We start from the raw sequence: 15,445 nt of genomic DNA, 5'->3' as shown, positions 1-15,445 counted from the left end.
TTTCACATTACAGGTTTTATATACTACAGAGTAGGCCTCAGCAGAATGACTCGCCTATCTAAGGCTTTATGATAGTTGCCTTAGTATTCTACAATTTTTAAACTCTACATTTGTGCTAAACATTATCTGAATCAGGTAGATTTGTATTCCTAGCCCTTCCAGTATCTTTGGACAAGTCACTTCCCTTCCTTAGGTCTCGTTTTCTTGATCTGTAAACTGTGGGTAGTAACACCGTTGAACCTCACAGGGTTGCTGAGAGGCTTAATGAGATAATGTATGTAAAGCAGCTTAGCACAATGTCTTGGGACAGAGTAAGTACTCTTTGCTTGGCAACTGTTAATGTTCATTGGAAGCCTCCACAATCTTTGACTAGATAAGTACAGTTAGAATCTAGGCTTTTAGGGATTTTTAAAGCATCTTGGATTTGAAAGATAATAAGAAGCCATTTATAGGAGGCTTCTGGAACAGCAGAATTTAAAAAGAAGGAAAAAGTGGGGTTCTGGTTCAAGATGGCAAGATCCTGAACTGACCTCCTCCCACAGACAAACTGAGTCTATAGCTGTGTGTGGAACAATTTCCTTGGAAAGGCTGGCTGAGCACGGACTACACATCAGGGAAACGAGAAGAAAACCACATTGAAGTGGGTAGGAGAGGCTGGGATGCAACCTCACTGCTAACCCCACCCCTGGTATGAAGACCCAGAATCGGGGTGGAACTCAAAACCCAGAGCTTCTCCCTGAGGAGTGAAGGGTTTGAACTATACATCGGGCATCATAACTTTTAAGACCTGTACCTGAAAGATGACCCCCCCCAAAACATCTAGCTTTGAAAATCAATGGGGCTTATGTCCACAAGACCCACAAGACAGTAGTGATCTGAGTGAAATGGCTCTTTTAAAAGGCTTGCAAGCTCAGACTCACCTGCCCCAGGGCCCAGCTCAGAGGGAGCCTGTGCTCAGACTTTAATATTAGCAAATGAGCCTTTTTTTACTTAACAAGTTGGCCTGAGGGGTAGGCATATACTGTAACACACATCTCCAAGAGCTTGCTGGAACACCCTCCAGGGACAGAGACTGGGGGGCACGATCTTCACACGCTCCCTCTGCTTTGGCTGGCAGCAGCATCTCTCTTTTTAACTTCTTCCCACAGGTGCCATCTTTACACTCCCCCTCAGCTTTGCTGCAGCCATTGGGCACATCTTCGCACTTTCCCTTTCCTCATCTCCTGGAAGGGAGCTTTTACACGGGGCTGGTGCCCAGGGAACACCCCTTGATTGCTTGGCCCTAAAGGCCAGGGGGAGCTTATGTTGCTGTGTCCAGTGGGACTAACAAGTGAAGAGACAGTTTCTGGCAGGCTACATACCCCAGGGCACTGCACAGACAGCACACTGCAACACACCCCATCTTTCTGTGAAAGAGGCCTGTTTGCTTGTCCAGGAGCTTTGGCCTGAGGCTTCTCTTTTGGCAACCACCTGGGGCCTACAGAGATGTTTTCAGGGAACATAAGCTGATAGACACCATCTTTGCACTCTCCTTCTGCCTCACTACAGCTGTTATCTATCTCCCAGAAAAGAATTTAGATACTCATCTGCGGGCAGCAGAACTTATGCTTGCAGTCCCACAGGACTGTATGTATTTGCATACTTCAAAAGCTGTTGCCAGGGTTGGAGGCAAGATGGTGGAGTAGAAAGACTTGAGCTTACCTCCTCTCACAAAAACACCAAAACCACAACTAACTGCTGAACAACCCTCCTCTCACAAAAACACCAAAACCACAACTAACTGCTGAACAACCCCTAGCAAAAAAAGACTTGAACCTACCAAAAAAGATGTTCTACACCCAAAGATAAAGAAGCCAAAACAAGACAGCAGGAGGGGCACTTTTACCATATAATCAAATCCCTTACCTGCCGGGTGGGTGACCCACGAACTGGAAAATAATTATATCACAGAGGTTCTCCCACAGGAGTGAGAGTTCTGAGCCCCACATCAGGCTCCCCAGCCTGGGGGGTCTAGCATCAGGAGAAGGAGCCCCCAGAGCATTTGGCTTTGAAGGCCAGTGGGGCTTGCGTGCAGCAGCTCCACAGGACTGGGGGAAACAGAGACTCCACTCTTGGAGGGCACACACAGGGTTTCACATGCACTTGGACCCAGAGGAAAGCAGTGACCCCGTAGAAGCCTGGGCCAGACCTACCTGCAGATCTTGGAGGGTCTCCTGGGGAGGTGAGGGTTGGCTGTGGCTCCCTGTAGGGCAGGTACACTGGTGGCAGAGGCCCCAGGAGATACTCATCAGCATGAGCTTTCCCTGAGGTCACCATTTTGGTGAGGCCTGGCCTGGGACACCTCAGGCCAGACAACAAACAGGGTGGAGACATAGTTCCACCCAAAGCCCTGACCCCACAGCTGCCTGTAAATATAGCCCTTGAGATGGCCCTGCCCACCAGAGACAAGACCCAGCTCCATCCACCAGAGAGCAGGCACCAGTCCCTCCCATGAGGAAACCTGCACTAGCCCCTGGACCAACCTCACCCACCATGGGGAAGACACCAGAAGCAAAAACTACAATCCTGCAGCATGAGGAATGGAGACCACAAACAGAAAATTAGACAAAATGAGATGGCAGAGATGAAGGAACAAGATAAAACCCCAGAAGAACAACTAAGTGAAGCGGAGATTGGCAATCTACCTGAAAAAGAATTCAAAGTAATGATAGTAAAGATGATCCAAGATCTTGGAGAAAGAATGGAGGCACAGACTGATATAAGAAATGTTTAAGAAAGAGCTAAGGGACTTCCCTGGTGGTCCAGTGGTTAAGATTCCATGCTTCCACTGCAGGGAGCATGGGTTTGATCCCTGGTTGGGAAACTAAGATGCTCACATGCTGCACAGTGCAGCTAAAAAGACCCCTAGAAGCTTCAGAGAACAAACAGATGAACAATACAATAGCTGAAATGAAGAATACACTAGAAGGAATCAATAGCAGAATAAATAGGGCAGTAGGACAAATAAGCGAGCTGGAAAACAGACTGATGGAAATCATTATTGCAGAACTGAGTAAAGAAAGAAAAATGATAGCACTATTTACAATAGCCAAGACATGGAAGCAACCTAAATGTCCATCAACAGAGGAGTGGATAAAGAAGATGTGGTACATATATACAATGGAATATTACTCAGCCATAAAAAGGAATGAAATTGGGTCATTTGTCTCTACAAATGTGAATGGACCTAGAGTGTCATACAGAGTGAAGTAAATCAGAAAGAGAAAAACAAATATCAACACGTATATGTGGAATCTAGAAAAATGGTATCCATGACCTCGCTTACAGAGCAGAAATAGAGACACAGACGCAGAGAACAAATGTATGGATACCAAGGAGGAAAGCAGTGGGGTGTGAGGAATTGGGATCAACACATATACACTATTGATACTATGTATAAAATAGACAACTAAAGGGAATGTACTGTATAGCACAGGGAACTCAACTTAATGCACTGTGGTGTCCTAAATGGGAAGGAAATCCAAAAGGGAGGTGATATATGCATATGTATGGCTGATTCATTTTGCTGTGCAGTAGAAGCTAACAGAACAGTGTAAAGCAACTATACTCCAATAAAAATTAATAAAAAACAAAAAAAGAAAAATGAAATGAGGACAGAGACCTCTGGGACAACATTAAATGCACCAACATTCACATTATAGGGGTCCCAGAAGGAGAAGAGAGAGAGAAAGGGCCTTAGAAAATATTTTAAGAGATAATGGCCAAAAACTTTCCTAACATGGGAAAGGAGACACTCACACAAGTCCAGGAAGCACAGAGTCCCATATAGGATAAACCCAAGGAGGAACACACTGAGACACATATTAATCAAATCAACAAAGATTAAAGACAAAGAGATAATATTAAAAACAACAAATAACATACAAGGGAATCCCCACAAGGTTATCAGCTGATTTTTCAGCAGAAATCCTGCAGGCCAGAAGGGAGTGGCATGATATATTTAAAGTGATTTTAAAGAGAAAAACCTGCAGCCAAGAATACTCTACCCAGCAAGGCTCTTGTTCAGATTTGACAGAGAAATCAAAAGCTTTACAGACAAGCAAAAGCTAAGAGTGTTCAGCACCATCAAAACAGCTTTACAACAATGCTAAAGGAACTTCTCTAGATGGAAAAGAAAAGGCCACAACTAGAAATAAGAAAAATTACGAATGGGAAAGCTCACCAGTAGAGGTAAACATAAAGGTAGGAAATCATCCACACACAAATTTGATATCAAAATCAGCAATTGTGAGAGGAGGAGAGTACAAGTGAGGGACACTGGAAATGCATTTGAAATTAAGAGACCAACAACTTAAAACAATCTTGCATATGTATAGACGGCTATATAAAAACCTCATGGTAATGGCAAACCAAAAATCTACAATAGTAAACACACAAAACCGAAAAGGAATCCAAACACAACACTAAAGATAGTCATCAAATCACAAGAGAACAAAAGAGGAAGGGAAGAAAAAGACTTATAAAAACAAATCCAGAACAATTAACAAAATGGCAATATGAACATACATATCAGTAATTACCTTAAATGTAAATGGATTAAATGCTCCAACCAAAAGACAGACTGGTTGAATGCATACAAAAACAAGACTTGTATATACGCTGACTACAAGAGACCCACTTTATTTTTTTATTTTTGTGTGCATGTGTGTGTATTGATAATTTATTCTTTTTTATTGCCAAGTGGTATTCCATGGTATGTATGTACCATCATTTGTTTAGAACATCTTACTTGTTTTCAGTTTTTTGCTATTACATGTAAAGTTGCTATGAATAACTGTGCACAGGTTTTTGTGGGGAATAAATTTTCATTTCTGTGTCATAGATGCCCAGGAGTATACTGAGTTGTATGGCAAATGTATATTTGGTTTTTAAAGAAACAGCTAGGGCTTCCCTGGTGGTGCAGTGGTTGAGAGTCCACCTACTGATGAGGGGACATGGGTTCGCGTCTCAGTCCGGGAAGATCCCACATGCCGCGGAGCAGCTAGGCCCGTGAGCCATGGCCGCTGAGCCTGCACATCCGGACCCTGTGCTCTGCAACAGGAGAGGCCACAACAGTGAGAGGCCTGCGTACCACAAAAAAAAAAAAAAGAAAGAAAGAAAAAAGCTAAATTCTTTTACAAAGTGGCTGTATCATTTTATATTCCCGCCAGCAATGTATGAGTGATTCAGTTTTTCCACAATCTCACCAACACCTGGTATTTTTTTTTAACATCTTTATTCAACATCTGGTATTGTTGCTATATTTTTCATTTTAGTTGTTCTAGTAGGTAGGTAGTGATATTTCTTCATGGTCTGCATTTTCCTAATGGTTAGTGATGCCAAACATCTTTTCATGAGCTTATTTGCCATTCGTATATTTACTTTGGTGAGTTGTATGCTCAAATGTTTTTTAATTGAGTTTTTTTTTTTTTTTTTTTTTTTACTGGGGTATAGTTGTTTTACAGTGTTGTGTTAGTTTCTACTCTACAGCAAAGTGAAGTAGAGTTCCCTGTGCTATACAGCAGGTTCTCATTAGTTATCTATTTTATACATATTAGTGTATACATTGAAGAGACCCACTTTAAATATAGGGACACATACAGACTGAAAGTGAGGAGATGGAAGAAGGTATTCCATGCAAATAGAAATCAAAAGAAGACTGGAGTAGCAATACTCATATTAGACAAAATAGACTTTAAAGACTGTTATAAGAGACAAAGAAGGACACTACATAATGATCAAGGGATCAATCCAAGAAGATAGAACAATTGTAAATAAATATGCACCCAACATAAAGGCACCTCAATATATAAGGTTTCATCCATAAAAGAAATTGATAGTAACACAGTAATAGTGGGAGACTTTAACACCCCACCTACATCAATGGACAGATCCTCCAGACAGAAAATCAATAAGGAAACACAGGCTTTAAATGACATATTAGACCAGATGGATTTAATTGATATTTATAGAACATTCCATCTGAAAGCAGCAGAATACACATTCTTCTCAAGTTCACAAGGAACATTCTCCAGGATAGATCACATCCTGGACCACAAAGCAAGCCTCAGTAAGTTTAAGAAAAGTGAAATCATATCAAGCATCTTCTCTGACCACAATGTTATGAGATTAGAAATCAACTACAAGGAAAAAAAACTAAAAAACACAAGACATGTGGAGGTTAAACATTATGTTACTGAACAACCAATGGATCACTGAAGAAATCAAAAGAGGAAATCAAACAATAGCTAGAGACAAATGAAAATGAAAACACAACGATCCAAAACCTATGGGGTGCAGCAAAAGCAGTTCAAAGAGGGAAGTTTACAGCAATACAATCTTACCTCAGGAAACAGAAATCTCAAACAACCTAACTTGATACCTAAAGCAACTAGAGAAAGAAGAACAAACAAAACCCCAAGTTAGTAGAAGGAAAGAAATCATAAAGATCAGAGCAGAAATAAATGAAATAGAGATGAAGAAAGCAATAGAAAAGATCAATGAAACTAAAAGATGGTTCTTTGAAAAGATAAACCAAATTGATAAACCTTTAGCCAGACTCATCAGGGAATAAAAGGGAGGTCTCAGATCAATAAAATTAGACATGAAAAAGGAGACGTTACAAAGGACACCACAGAAATACGAAGGATCATAAGAGACTACTACAGGCAACTATATGGCAATAAAATGGACAATCTAGAAGAAATGGACAAATTCTTAGAAAAGTACAAGCACCCAAGAGTGAACTAGGAAGAAATAGAAAATATGAACATACCAATCACAGGTACTGAAATTGAAACTGAGTAAAAAAACTTCCACCAAACAAAAGTCCATGATCAGATGGCTTCACAGCAGAATTCTATCAAATTTAGAGAAGAGTTATCACCTGCCCTTCTTCAACTCTTCCAAAACATTACAGAGGAAGGAACACTCCCAAGCTCATTCTATGAGGCCACCATCACCCTGATACCAAAATCAGACAAAGATACCACACAAAAAAGAAAATTATTATAAGCCAATATCGCTGATGAACATAGATGCAGACATCCTCAACAAAATACTAGCAAACCGAATCCAACAATACATTAAAAGGATCGTACACCATGATCAAGTGGGATTTATCCCATTGGATGCAAGGATTTTTCAGTATCCACAAATCAATCAGTGTGATACACCACATCAACAAATTGAAGAATAAAAACCATATCATCTCAATAGATGCAGAAAAAAACTTTTGACAAAATTCAACACCCATTTATGATGAAGACTCTCTGGAACCTGGGCATAGAGGGAATCTACCTCAACATAATAGAGGCCATATATGACAAACCCACAGTGATGAAAAGCTGAAAGCATTTCCTCTAAGATCAGGAACAAGACAAGGGTTTCTGCTCTCACCACTGTCATTCAACATAGTTTTGGAAGTCCTAGCCATGGCAATCAGAGAATGAATCTAGGAGCTGACTGAGACCCTCCCCTTTGGGACACTGATAGGTCTTGGCATACCCTCGAGTACTCAGAGCTATTACAAATATAATAGGCTGCTTTGATGATCAAAAGATTTGAGAAACAACCAGGAGCTAGGGTAGGGCTGAATGACAGGTTTCATCTCATACATGAGGCTACTCCTTTAAGACCAGCTGAGATAGTTGTTTCATCTAATGCATAGAAACCAACCCAGAGTCAAGCAAAATGAAGAAACAGAGGCATATGTTCCAAACGAAAGAACAAGATAAAAGCCTGAGGAAAAGACCTTAATGAAATGGAGATAAATAATTTACCCAATAAAGAGCTCAAAGTAATGGTCATAAAGATGCTCCCGAACTCAACTTCGACAGAGATGGAAAATATATGTATTAAATAGTCACAGAGCTGAGGAATACAATAACATAACTGAAAAATACACTAGAGGGCTTCAGACTAGATGAAGCAAAGAAAGGAACTTGAAGAGAAGGCAGTGGAACTTACCCAATCAGGACAGCAAAACCAAAAAAGAATGAAAAAAGTGAAGATAGCTTAATGGACTTATTGGACACATCTAGTAGACTGACATTCTCATTATAGGAGTCCCAAAAAAAGGGAGAGAAAGGAATATAAAACTTGATGAAATAATGGGTGAAAACTTCCCTACCCTAGGGAAGGAAACAGACATCCAGATGCAGAAAGCCCAGAGTGTTCCAAATGAGATGAACCCAAAGAGACCCTCATCAAGACACATTATAATTAAAACACCAAAAGCTAAATACAAGGAGAGAATCTTAAAAGCAGCAAAAGAAAAACAACTTGTTATGTACAAGGGAACCTCCATGAGACTATCAGCAGATTTTTCAGCAGAAACTTTCCAGGCCAGAAAGTAGTGGCGTGATAATATACAGTGCTGAAGGGGAAAAAAAAACTTGCAACAAAGAACTCTACCCAGCAGAGTTATTCAGAATTGAAGGAGAGAATTTTCCAGATTAGCAAATCTAAAGGAGTTAATCATCATTAAACCAGCCTTACAAGAAATGTTAAAGGACTTCTTTAAGCTGAAAAGAAACTGTGCTAATTAGTAACAAGAAAACATAGGAAACAATAAACTTCACTGAAAAAGGTAGTGGATCAACCACTTAAAAGGTTAAGAGACAAAAGTAGTAAAAATAATTATAACTATAATAATTAGTTAAAGGATATACAAGATAAAAAGATGTAAAATGTGACATCAAAAATATAAAACCTTGTGGAGGGAGTTAATATGTAGAGCTTTAGAATGCAATCAAACTTAAGTTGTTATCAACTTAGACTGTTATGGATACAAGTTGTCATATGTAAGCCACATGGTAACCACAAAGCACAATCCTGTAGTAGACACACAGAAGATGAAGAGAAAGGAATCTAAGCATACCACTAAAGAAAGTTATCATAGCACAATGGAAGAAAACAGAAGGAGGAAGAGAGACTCAATAGATGCAGGAAAAGCATTTGACAAAATTCAACATCCATTTATGATAAAGACTCTTAACAAAGTGGCTTTAGAGAGAACTTACCTCAGCCTAATCAGGACCACAGCTAACATCATACTGAAAAAGCTGAAAGCTTTTCCTCTGAGATCAGAAACAAAACAACAATGCCCACTTTTGCCACTTTAATTCAGGTTAGTAGTTGGAGAGCCTAGCCAGAGCAGTTAGTCAGAAAAAGAAACAAAAAACATCCAGATTGGAAAGGAAGTAGCAAAACTGTCACTATTTGTAGATGACATCATATATAGGAAACCCTGCAGACTCAAAAAAACTGTTAGAACTAATACACAAATTCAGTTAAGTTACAGGACACAAAGTCAAAAATCTGTTGCATTTTTATACACCAGCAAACAATCAGAAAGAGAAATTAAGAAAAAATCCCATTTACAATTGCAACAAAAAGAACAAAATACCTACAAATAAATTTAACCAAGGAGCTAAAAAACATGTACACTAAAAACTATAAGACAAAGACATTTATGAACAAAATTGAAGACAAAGATAAATGGAAAGATATTTCATGCTCATATACTGGAAGAATTAATACTGTAATGATGTCCAAATTACCCAAAGCAATGTACAGATTCAGTGCAATCCCTATTAACATTCCAATGGCACTTTTCACAGAAATAGAACAAAAAATCCTAAAATTTCTTTGGAATCACAAAAGACGCCAAATAGCCAAAGCAGTCTGGAGAAAGAACAACAAAACTGGAGGCATCACACTTCCTGATTTCAAATTATATTACAAAACTATAGTAGTCAAAACAGTATGGTATTTGCATAAAAACAGACACATAGATCAATGGAACAGAATAGAGAGCTCCAAAATTAACCCACACATATATGGTCAGTTACTTTTTGACAAAAGAGCCAAGAATATACAATGGGGATAGGACAGTCTCTTCAATAAAATGGTGTTGGGAAAACTGGTTAGCCACATGCAAAAGAATGAAACTGGACCACTATCTTACACCATACACAAAAATTAATCCAAAATAGATTAAAGATGTGAATGTAAGATCTGAAACCATAAAATTACTAGAATAAAACATAGGTGGTAATCTGCTTGACATAGGTCTGGGCAATGATTTTTTAAAATCTGATTCCAAAACAACGAAAGCAAAAATAAACAAGTGGGACTTCATCAAACTAAAAAGCTTCCACACAGCAAAGGAAATCAACAAAATATAAAGGCAACTTACTGAATGAAAGAAGATATTTGCAAATCATGTCTGATAAGGGGTTAGTATACAAATATAAAGAACTCATATAGCTCAGTAACAATGACAACAAAAAATCACATTAAAAAATTGGCAAAGGATCTGAATAGACATTTTTCCAAAGAATATGTGCAAATGGCCAACAAGCACATGAAAAGATGCTCAACATTGCTAATCATCAGGGAAATGCAAAACAAAACCACAATGAGATACCACCTCACAGCTGTTAGAATGGCTATTATCAAAGCTTTTCCTGTATGATCAAACAAAACAAGGATCCCCACTATCAAAAGACAAGAAATAGCAAGTGTTTGCAAGGATGTGGAGAAAAGGGAACCCTTGTGCACTGTTGGTGAGAATGTAAATTGCTGCAGCTCCTATGGAAAATAGTATAAAGTTTCCTCAAAAAATTAAAAATAGAACTGCCATGTGATCCAGTAATTTCACTTCTGGGTATTTATCCAAAGAAAACAACACTAAGTTGAAGATACATCTGCACCCCCATGTTCGTTGCAGCATTATTTACAATAGCCAAGATATGGAAACGACCTAAGTGCCCACTGATGGATGAGTGGATAGAGACGATGTTGTGTGTATATACAATGGAATATTACTCAGCTATTTAAAAAAAAATGAAACCTTATCCTTTGTGACAGTATGGATGGATGCCCTTGAGGGTATTACACTAAGTGAAATAAGTCAGAGAAAGACAAATGCTATATGATCGCACATATGTGTAACCTAAAATCAACAGATTGGATGTTCCCAGAGTTGTGGGGTAGGGGTGGATGGAATGGGTAAAGGGAGTCACAGGGTACAAACTTCCAGTTATAGAGTAAGTCCACGAGGATGTAATGTACAGTATGCCAACTTTGTTAATAAAACTATATAGCATATTTGAAAATTGCTGAAAGAGTAGATCTTAAAAGTTCTCATCACAAGAAAAAAAAGTTTTGTGACTGTAAGGTGACAGATGTTAACTAGACTTATTGTGATGATCAGTTTATAATGTATCCAAATCATGATGTACACCTGAAACTAATGTTACATGTCAATTACACCTCAATAAAAATTTTTTTAAAAAAAGAACAAAAAAGCCAGAATTAACAATTAGGGTTTGGGGGCTTCCCTGGTGGTGCAGTGGTTGAGAGTCCGCCTGCTGATGCAGGGGACACGGGTTCGTGCCCTGGTCTGGGAAGATCGCACATGCCGCGGAGCGGCTGGGCCCGTGAGCCATGGCTGCTGAGCCTGCGTGTCCAGAGCCTGTGCTCTGCAACGGGAGAGGCCACAACAGTGAGAGGCCCGTGTACCGCAAAAAAAAAAAAAAAAAACAGAATTAGGTTTTGTACGTAATCTAAGCACTTGGCGGGGCTGAGGGGAAAGGCTGGCTCACACATGTGGTCAGGTTAGATGCCTTGCGAGGACTTTTCCAACAGCATGTCACAGTGCTTCTACGATGTATATTACAATTGTCTTCAATTGTGAGGCAATTTTTATTGTATTTTATTTGCTACTGAACCTTTTTTGGCAACATAGGAAATTTATTCCTTTGTTTTTTGATGCTGTTAAAGTATAAATGCTCTAGAATTAGACATTGAAAAGGAATTGGTTAGTATCTGTCCCCACTGTGGAGGTCTCTGGCCAATCCAAGGAGTCCCTTCACCTGCTTTTATTCACTTGCTCTGTAGAAGGGGTGTGGTGAACAAGAGCATATTTTTATTTAAAGCGGGTTAGATACTTTTCAGGAAAGTCATGACAGGTTTTCTGATTTCCTGTATTAATTAAACAAACTTTTGTGGTTTTGTAGGTGATAATCTCGGCCAGCAGTACAACAGCCCACAAGAAGTGATTGGCAAACGAGGTTCTGATATCATCATTGTGGGCCGGGGCATAACAACATCAGCTAATCGTCTGGACGCAGCCGAGATGTACAGAAAAGCTGCTTGGGAAGCTTATTTGAGTAGACTTGCTGTTTGAGTGTCTTGGATACATTTTTGTGAAGGCCTTGAAGATACATGGTCTCCTGAGATGCCACTGGCTTGAAGTAATAAACAGCCTTTAATACTGCTTGGATTCTTCCACGGGTCCTGTGTGGAATGACTTCTGGAGTTACCACGGCACACAGGAAATATTCAGTGACTATAATCACTGCACTGTCACTATAATCAGTTCATTTTCAAGCTTTTATTGAGACTGATGTTGGTTGGGCAATCACAGCCCTGTCCTGTTAGAATCCGCCACATTTGAGGAAGTCCCCCATCTCTAGATCAGACTTTTTGATTCTTTGAATTGCCATGAGACAGAAATTTTAGGTCATGAAGAGGCTAAAACCAGTACAGCATTTCTTGTGTCCTTTATTCAGCGTCTAATGTGGTACCCTAATAATATTTAAATATTAGCTGTTCTCCTCCTCTTCTGCTTAAAAGTAATAGTCCAGGTGTCCACATGGTGCTGGCTCCCAGCACTGCCGTTGCTCACTCACCGGAGGGGGCGCGGTGGGAAACAGGAGATGACTGTAGTTGAGCCCCTGAAGCCAGCTTTCATTTCAACATGGAGAGGGCTTCTGACTCAGTTCTTCCCCAGGGCAGCAGTTTAAACCTGTGCTGAACCCCAGCCACTGATTCCTTTTGCCTTATTTCTATTAGAAATGGACCAGCTTCTCCTTCATTTATTTAAAAAGACAGCAGCATCAAGAGGTCTAAGGTTTCATTTGGAGGTTTGCTTGAGGATCCTACATGATTGTCCCAAATGCCATTGACAGAGAGGGATGTCAGCCTTCACATTTAGAAATGAAGAGAAAGGAGCCCAGCAACAGAGCTGAAGCTTTTGGGTCTCCACTGTGGTGGGGCTGGACACTTCACACGTGTGGCAGTTAGGCAGCCTCTCACTCTGGTCCCCAGTGCACTTTCTCCTAGAAATTCTCAGTTTCTGGACGATCCCTGGGCTCCGATACTGATACAGATTTTCTCCATTTTTATATTTCTTTGGTCTGTTCAGGAAGCATCTTAGAGGGAGGGGAGTGCAGGGTGTGGGCTCAGGTGATCCTTTTGAAATGGCCCGGCTGCACATTCAAGGCCCTGGGGTTCTAGAGCAGGGCCAGGTGGCAGTTGCATTTGAAGGCTCTCAGTTCTGATTCCACCAGCACACTCCTGATCTGTCGTTCTCATCTCGATCATGCCTACAAGCAGTGGCAGGTGTCAGAGGAGACTTGCCATTTCCTCAGGATGACAGCTGTTCCCATCTCTGACTGCCCCACTCTTCAGCTTTCGTGAGCCAGATAGAAGCCTGTTAGGTCAAGTCAGGTGCTTATCTTGGAGTCTACACTTAACAGCTTCTGCTCTGACGTCCAGTTGAGCTTCGCGTCCCAGTGCTGCAGCTCCAGAGAAGTTCCCTCTGGGAAAGGCAAATTATCACGGAATAAGGCTGGAAGGAAATGGAAGAAGTGTGGCCTCGGGGCTACTCTGGAGGAGCTGAAAGTTAGGAAGAGGTGGAAAATTTTCTAATAAGAACTTACGGGAATTTCTTGGATATGTTAAAAGTCTTGGTGACCTCAAGGCCGAGAAACCTTTGCAGTAATGTGCTGAGGTCTCAAATGCCCACTTAATGGACTCACATTCAGCATGCGTCAGAATCACCTGGAGTCTCGTTAAATCAGACGTTGGCCCAGCTCCAGCGTCGACTCTGGGTAGTTCTAGGATAGGACATGAAAGTTTGCATTTCTGACGAGTTCTCAGGCAATGCTAATGCTGCTGGTACAGGGACCACACTTAGAGCATCACTACCCTGGTTAGTCACATTTTTCTTCTGCAATGAAATGGTCTTGGGGTCTCTTTCTCCTGCTGAGAACAGGAGAAAAGTCCTGCCATAAGCAGTTGTGTTACTGAAGCTCACTCAGGGCCCCTTCTGGGTGACTTGAAGGGAAATCAGAGGAGCATCAAAGAATCACCTGGGCCCCACCATCGGAGATTCTGTTTCAGCAGATTTGAGGCGAGGCCTGGAAATCTGCATTTCAACAGGTACTTCAGCTTATTTTGATGTTTCTTGAGACTAAGCCCAGCACAGACAGTCTGCAGTCATAAAACTTTGGAGCACAAATTGAGACAAGACAAAGAAGAACTTGGCTGTCTAGGACCTATGACGGGACTATTCAGCATAGAAGCATTTTAGAGGCATTTAATAGTTTAGCCCTTTCTCAGTCAAGAAATATTTACAGAGCATGAGCTCTGAGCTTACAACACCGGCCCTAGTGAAGAAAATGGGAACAGTCTTCGCAGGGTGCCCAGAACAACATCTGTAAGACTAATGGGACTGGAGAATATCAATGCTGGCCTCTTCCAGTACTCTGGGTGTTTAGTAGAGCATAAGACAGTCAATTTGTAGTGCCGCAGGAACCTAAGAAACCTGGTCCGCTCTCCTTACTTTAAAGCGACAGACGTATAGACCCTGAAAAGTGAAGGGATCAGCTCATGACCAGCTTATGAGCAACACAGCCTGGGGCCTCCGACCCAACTCATCCTCACTCACAGTGAAGCGGACTGTCTACGATCTCTGGAAGAGGGCACGGAGGGTGAGGGCGGCCGCCTGAGGACACGCAACACTCAGCCAGCTCTCCTAGCACAGTGCGGCTGGGCCCACGTAGGCAAGGCCCAGAAGCACCGCCACAGGCTTTGCCAGGAGCTCCAAAGAAGAGAGCAGATACGGGGTATCATCTCCTTTGAGGTGGGTGGACACAAGGAGCAAGAGTGGGGAGGCTCAGGACTAGGGCACGTGCACACTCTGTGTGTGTGTGTGCGTGCGCGTGTGTACACATCAGAGGGCCAACTGGATGTTTCTGCCGTGAGAGGAGCTGAGGTTTCTGACAGCCCATCTTGGTCAGTGCAGTGCTGGCCCATAGATGCAGTCTGTGGCCTCCTACCAACCATGGGTTTGCTGCTACGTGCCAGGGGTGGGCAAAAGAAAGAAAATACCTGAGGAAATCCAGCAACCAGGAGGGGAAAGCAAAGAAAACCACCTGTAACAGGTGTTAGCTCCAAGAGAGCAGAGATTTCACCTTGTGTTCAGTGCAGTATCTCTGCACCTGGAACGGGCCCAGCAAATGTTTCTGAATGAATGCAAGCATAGGTGCCTTCTATGGTGAAGGGGAACTGCCACAGGAAGCAGACCCGCTTCAGAATAACAAAAACAAGA

General features: G+C 41.3%; 1 protein-coding gene across 1 annotated transcript in view; it reads left to right on the top strand.

Annotated features, from left to right (window-relative positions):
- UMPS (uridine monophosphate synthetase) overlaps nucleotides 1–15,188 on the top strand; it is a 49,639-nt gene extending 34,451 nt beyond the window's left edge. The window contains exon 6 of the mRNA XM_079923024.1: nucleotides 12,066–15,188. Within this exon, the coding sequence (XP_079779150.1) occupies nucleotides 12,066–12,235 (170 nt within the window). The 3' untranslated portion in view covers nucleotides 12,236–15,188. The remainder of the gene's footprint in view (nucleotides 1–12,065) is intronic.
- Nucleotides 15,189–15,445: the final 257 nt, after the last annotated feature.

This window comes from Stenella coeruleoalba (assembly GCF_951394435.1).
Source record: "Stenella coeruleoalba genome assembly, chromosome: 5".
NCBI lineage: Eukaryota > Metazoa > Chordata > Mammalia > Artiodactyla > Delphinidae > Stenella > Stenella coeruleoalba.
The sequence above is the reverse complement of the archived record's forward strand: the minus strand, read 5'-3'. Positions and strand labels throughout refer to the sequence as shown.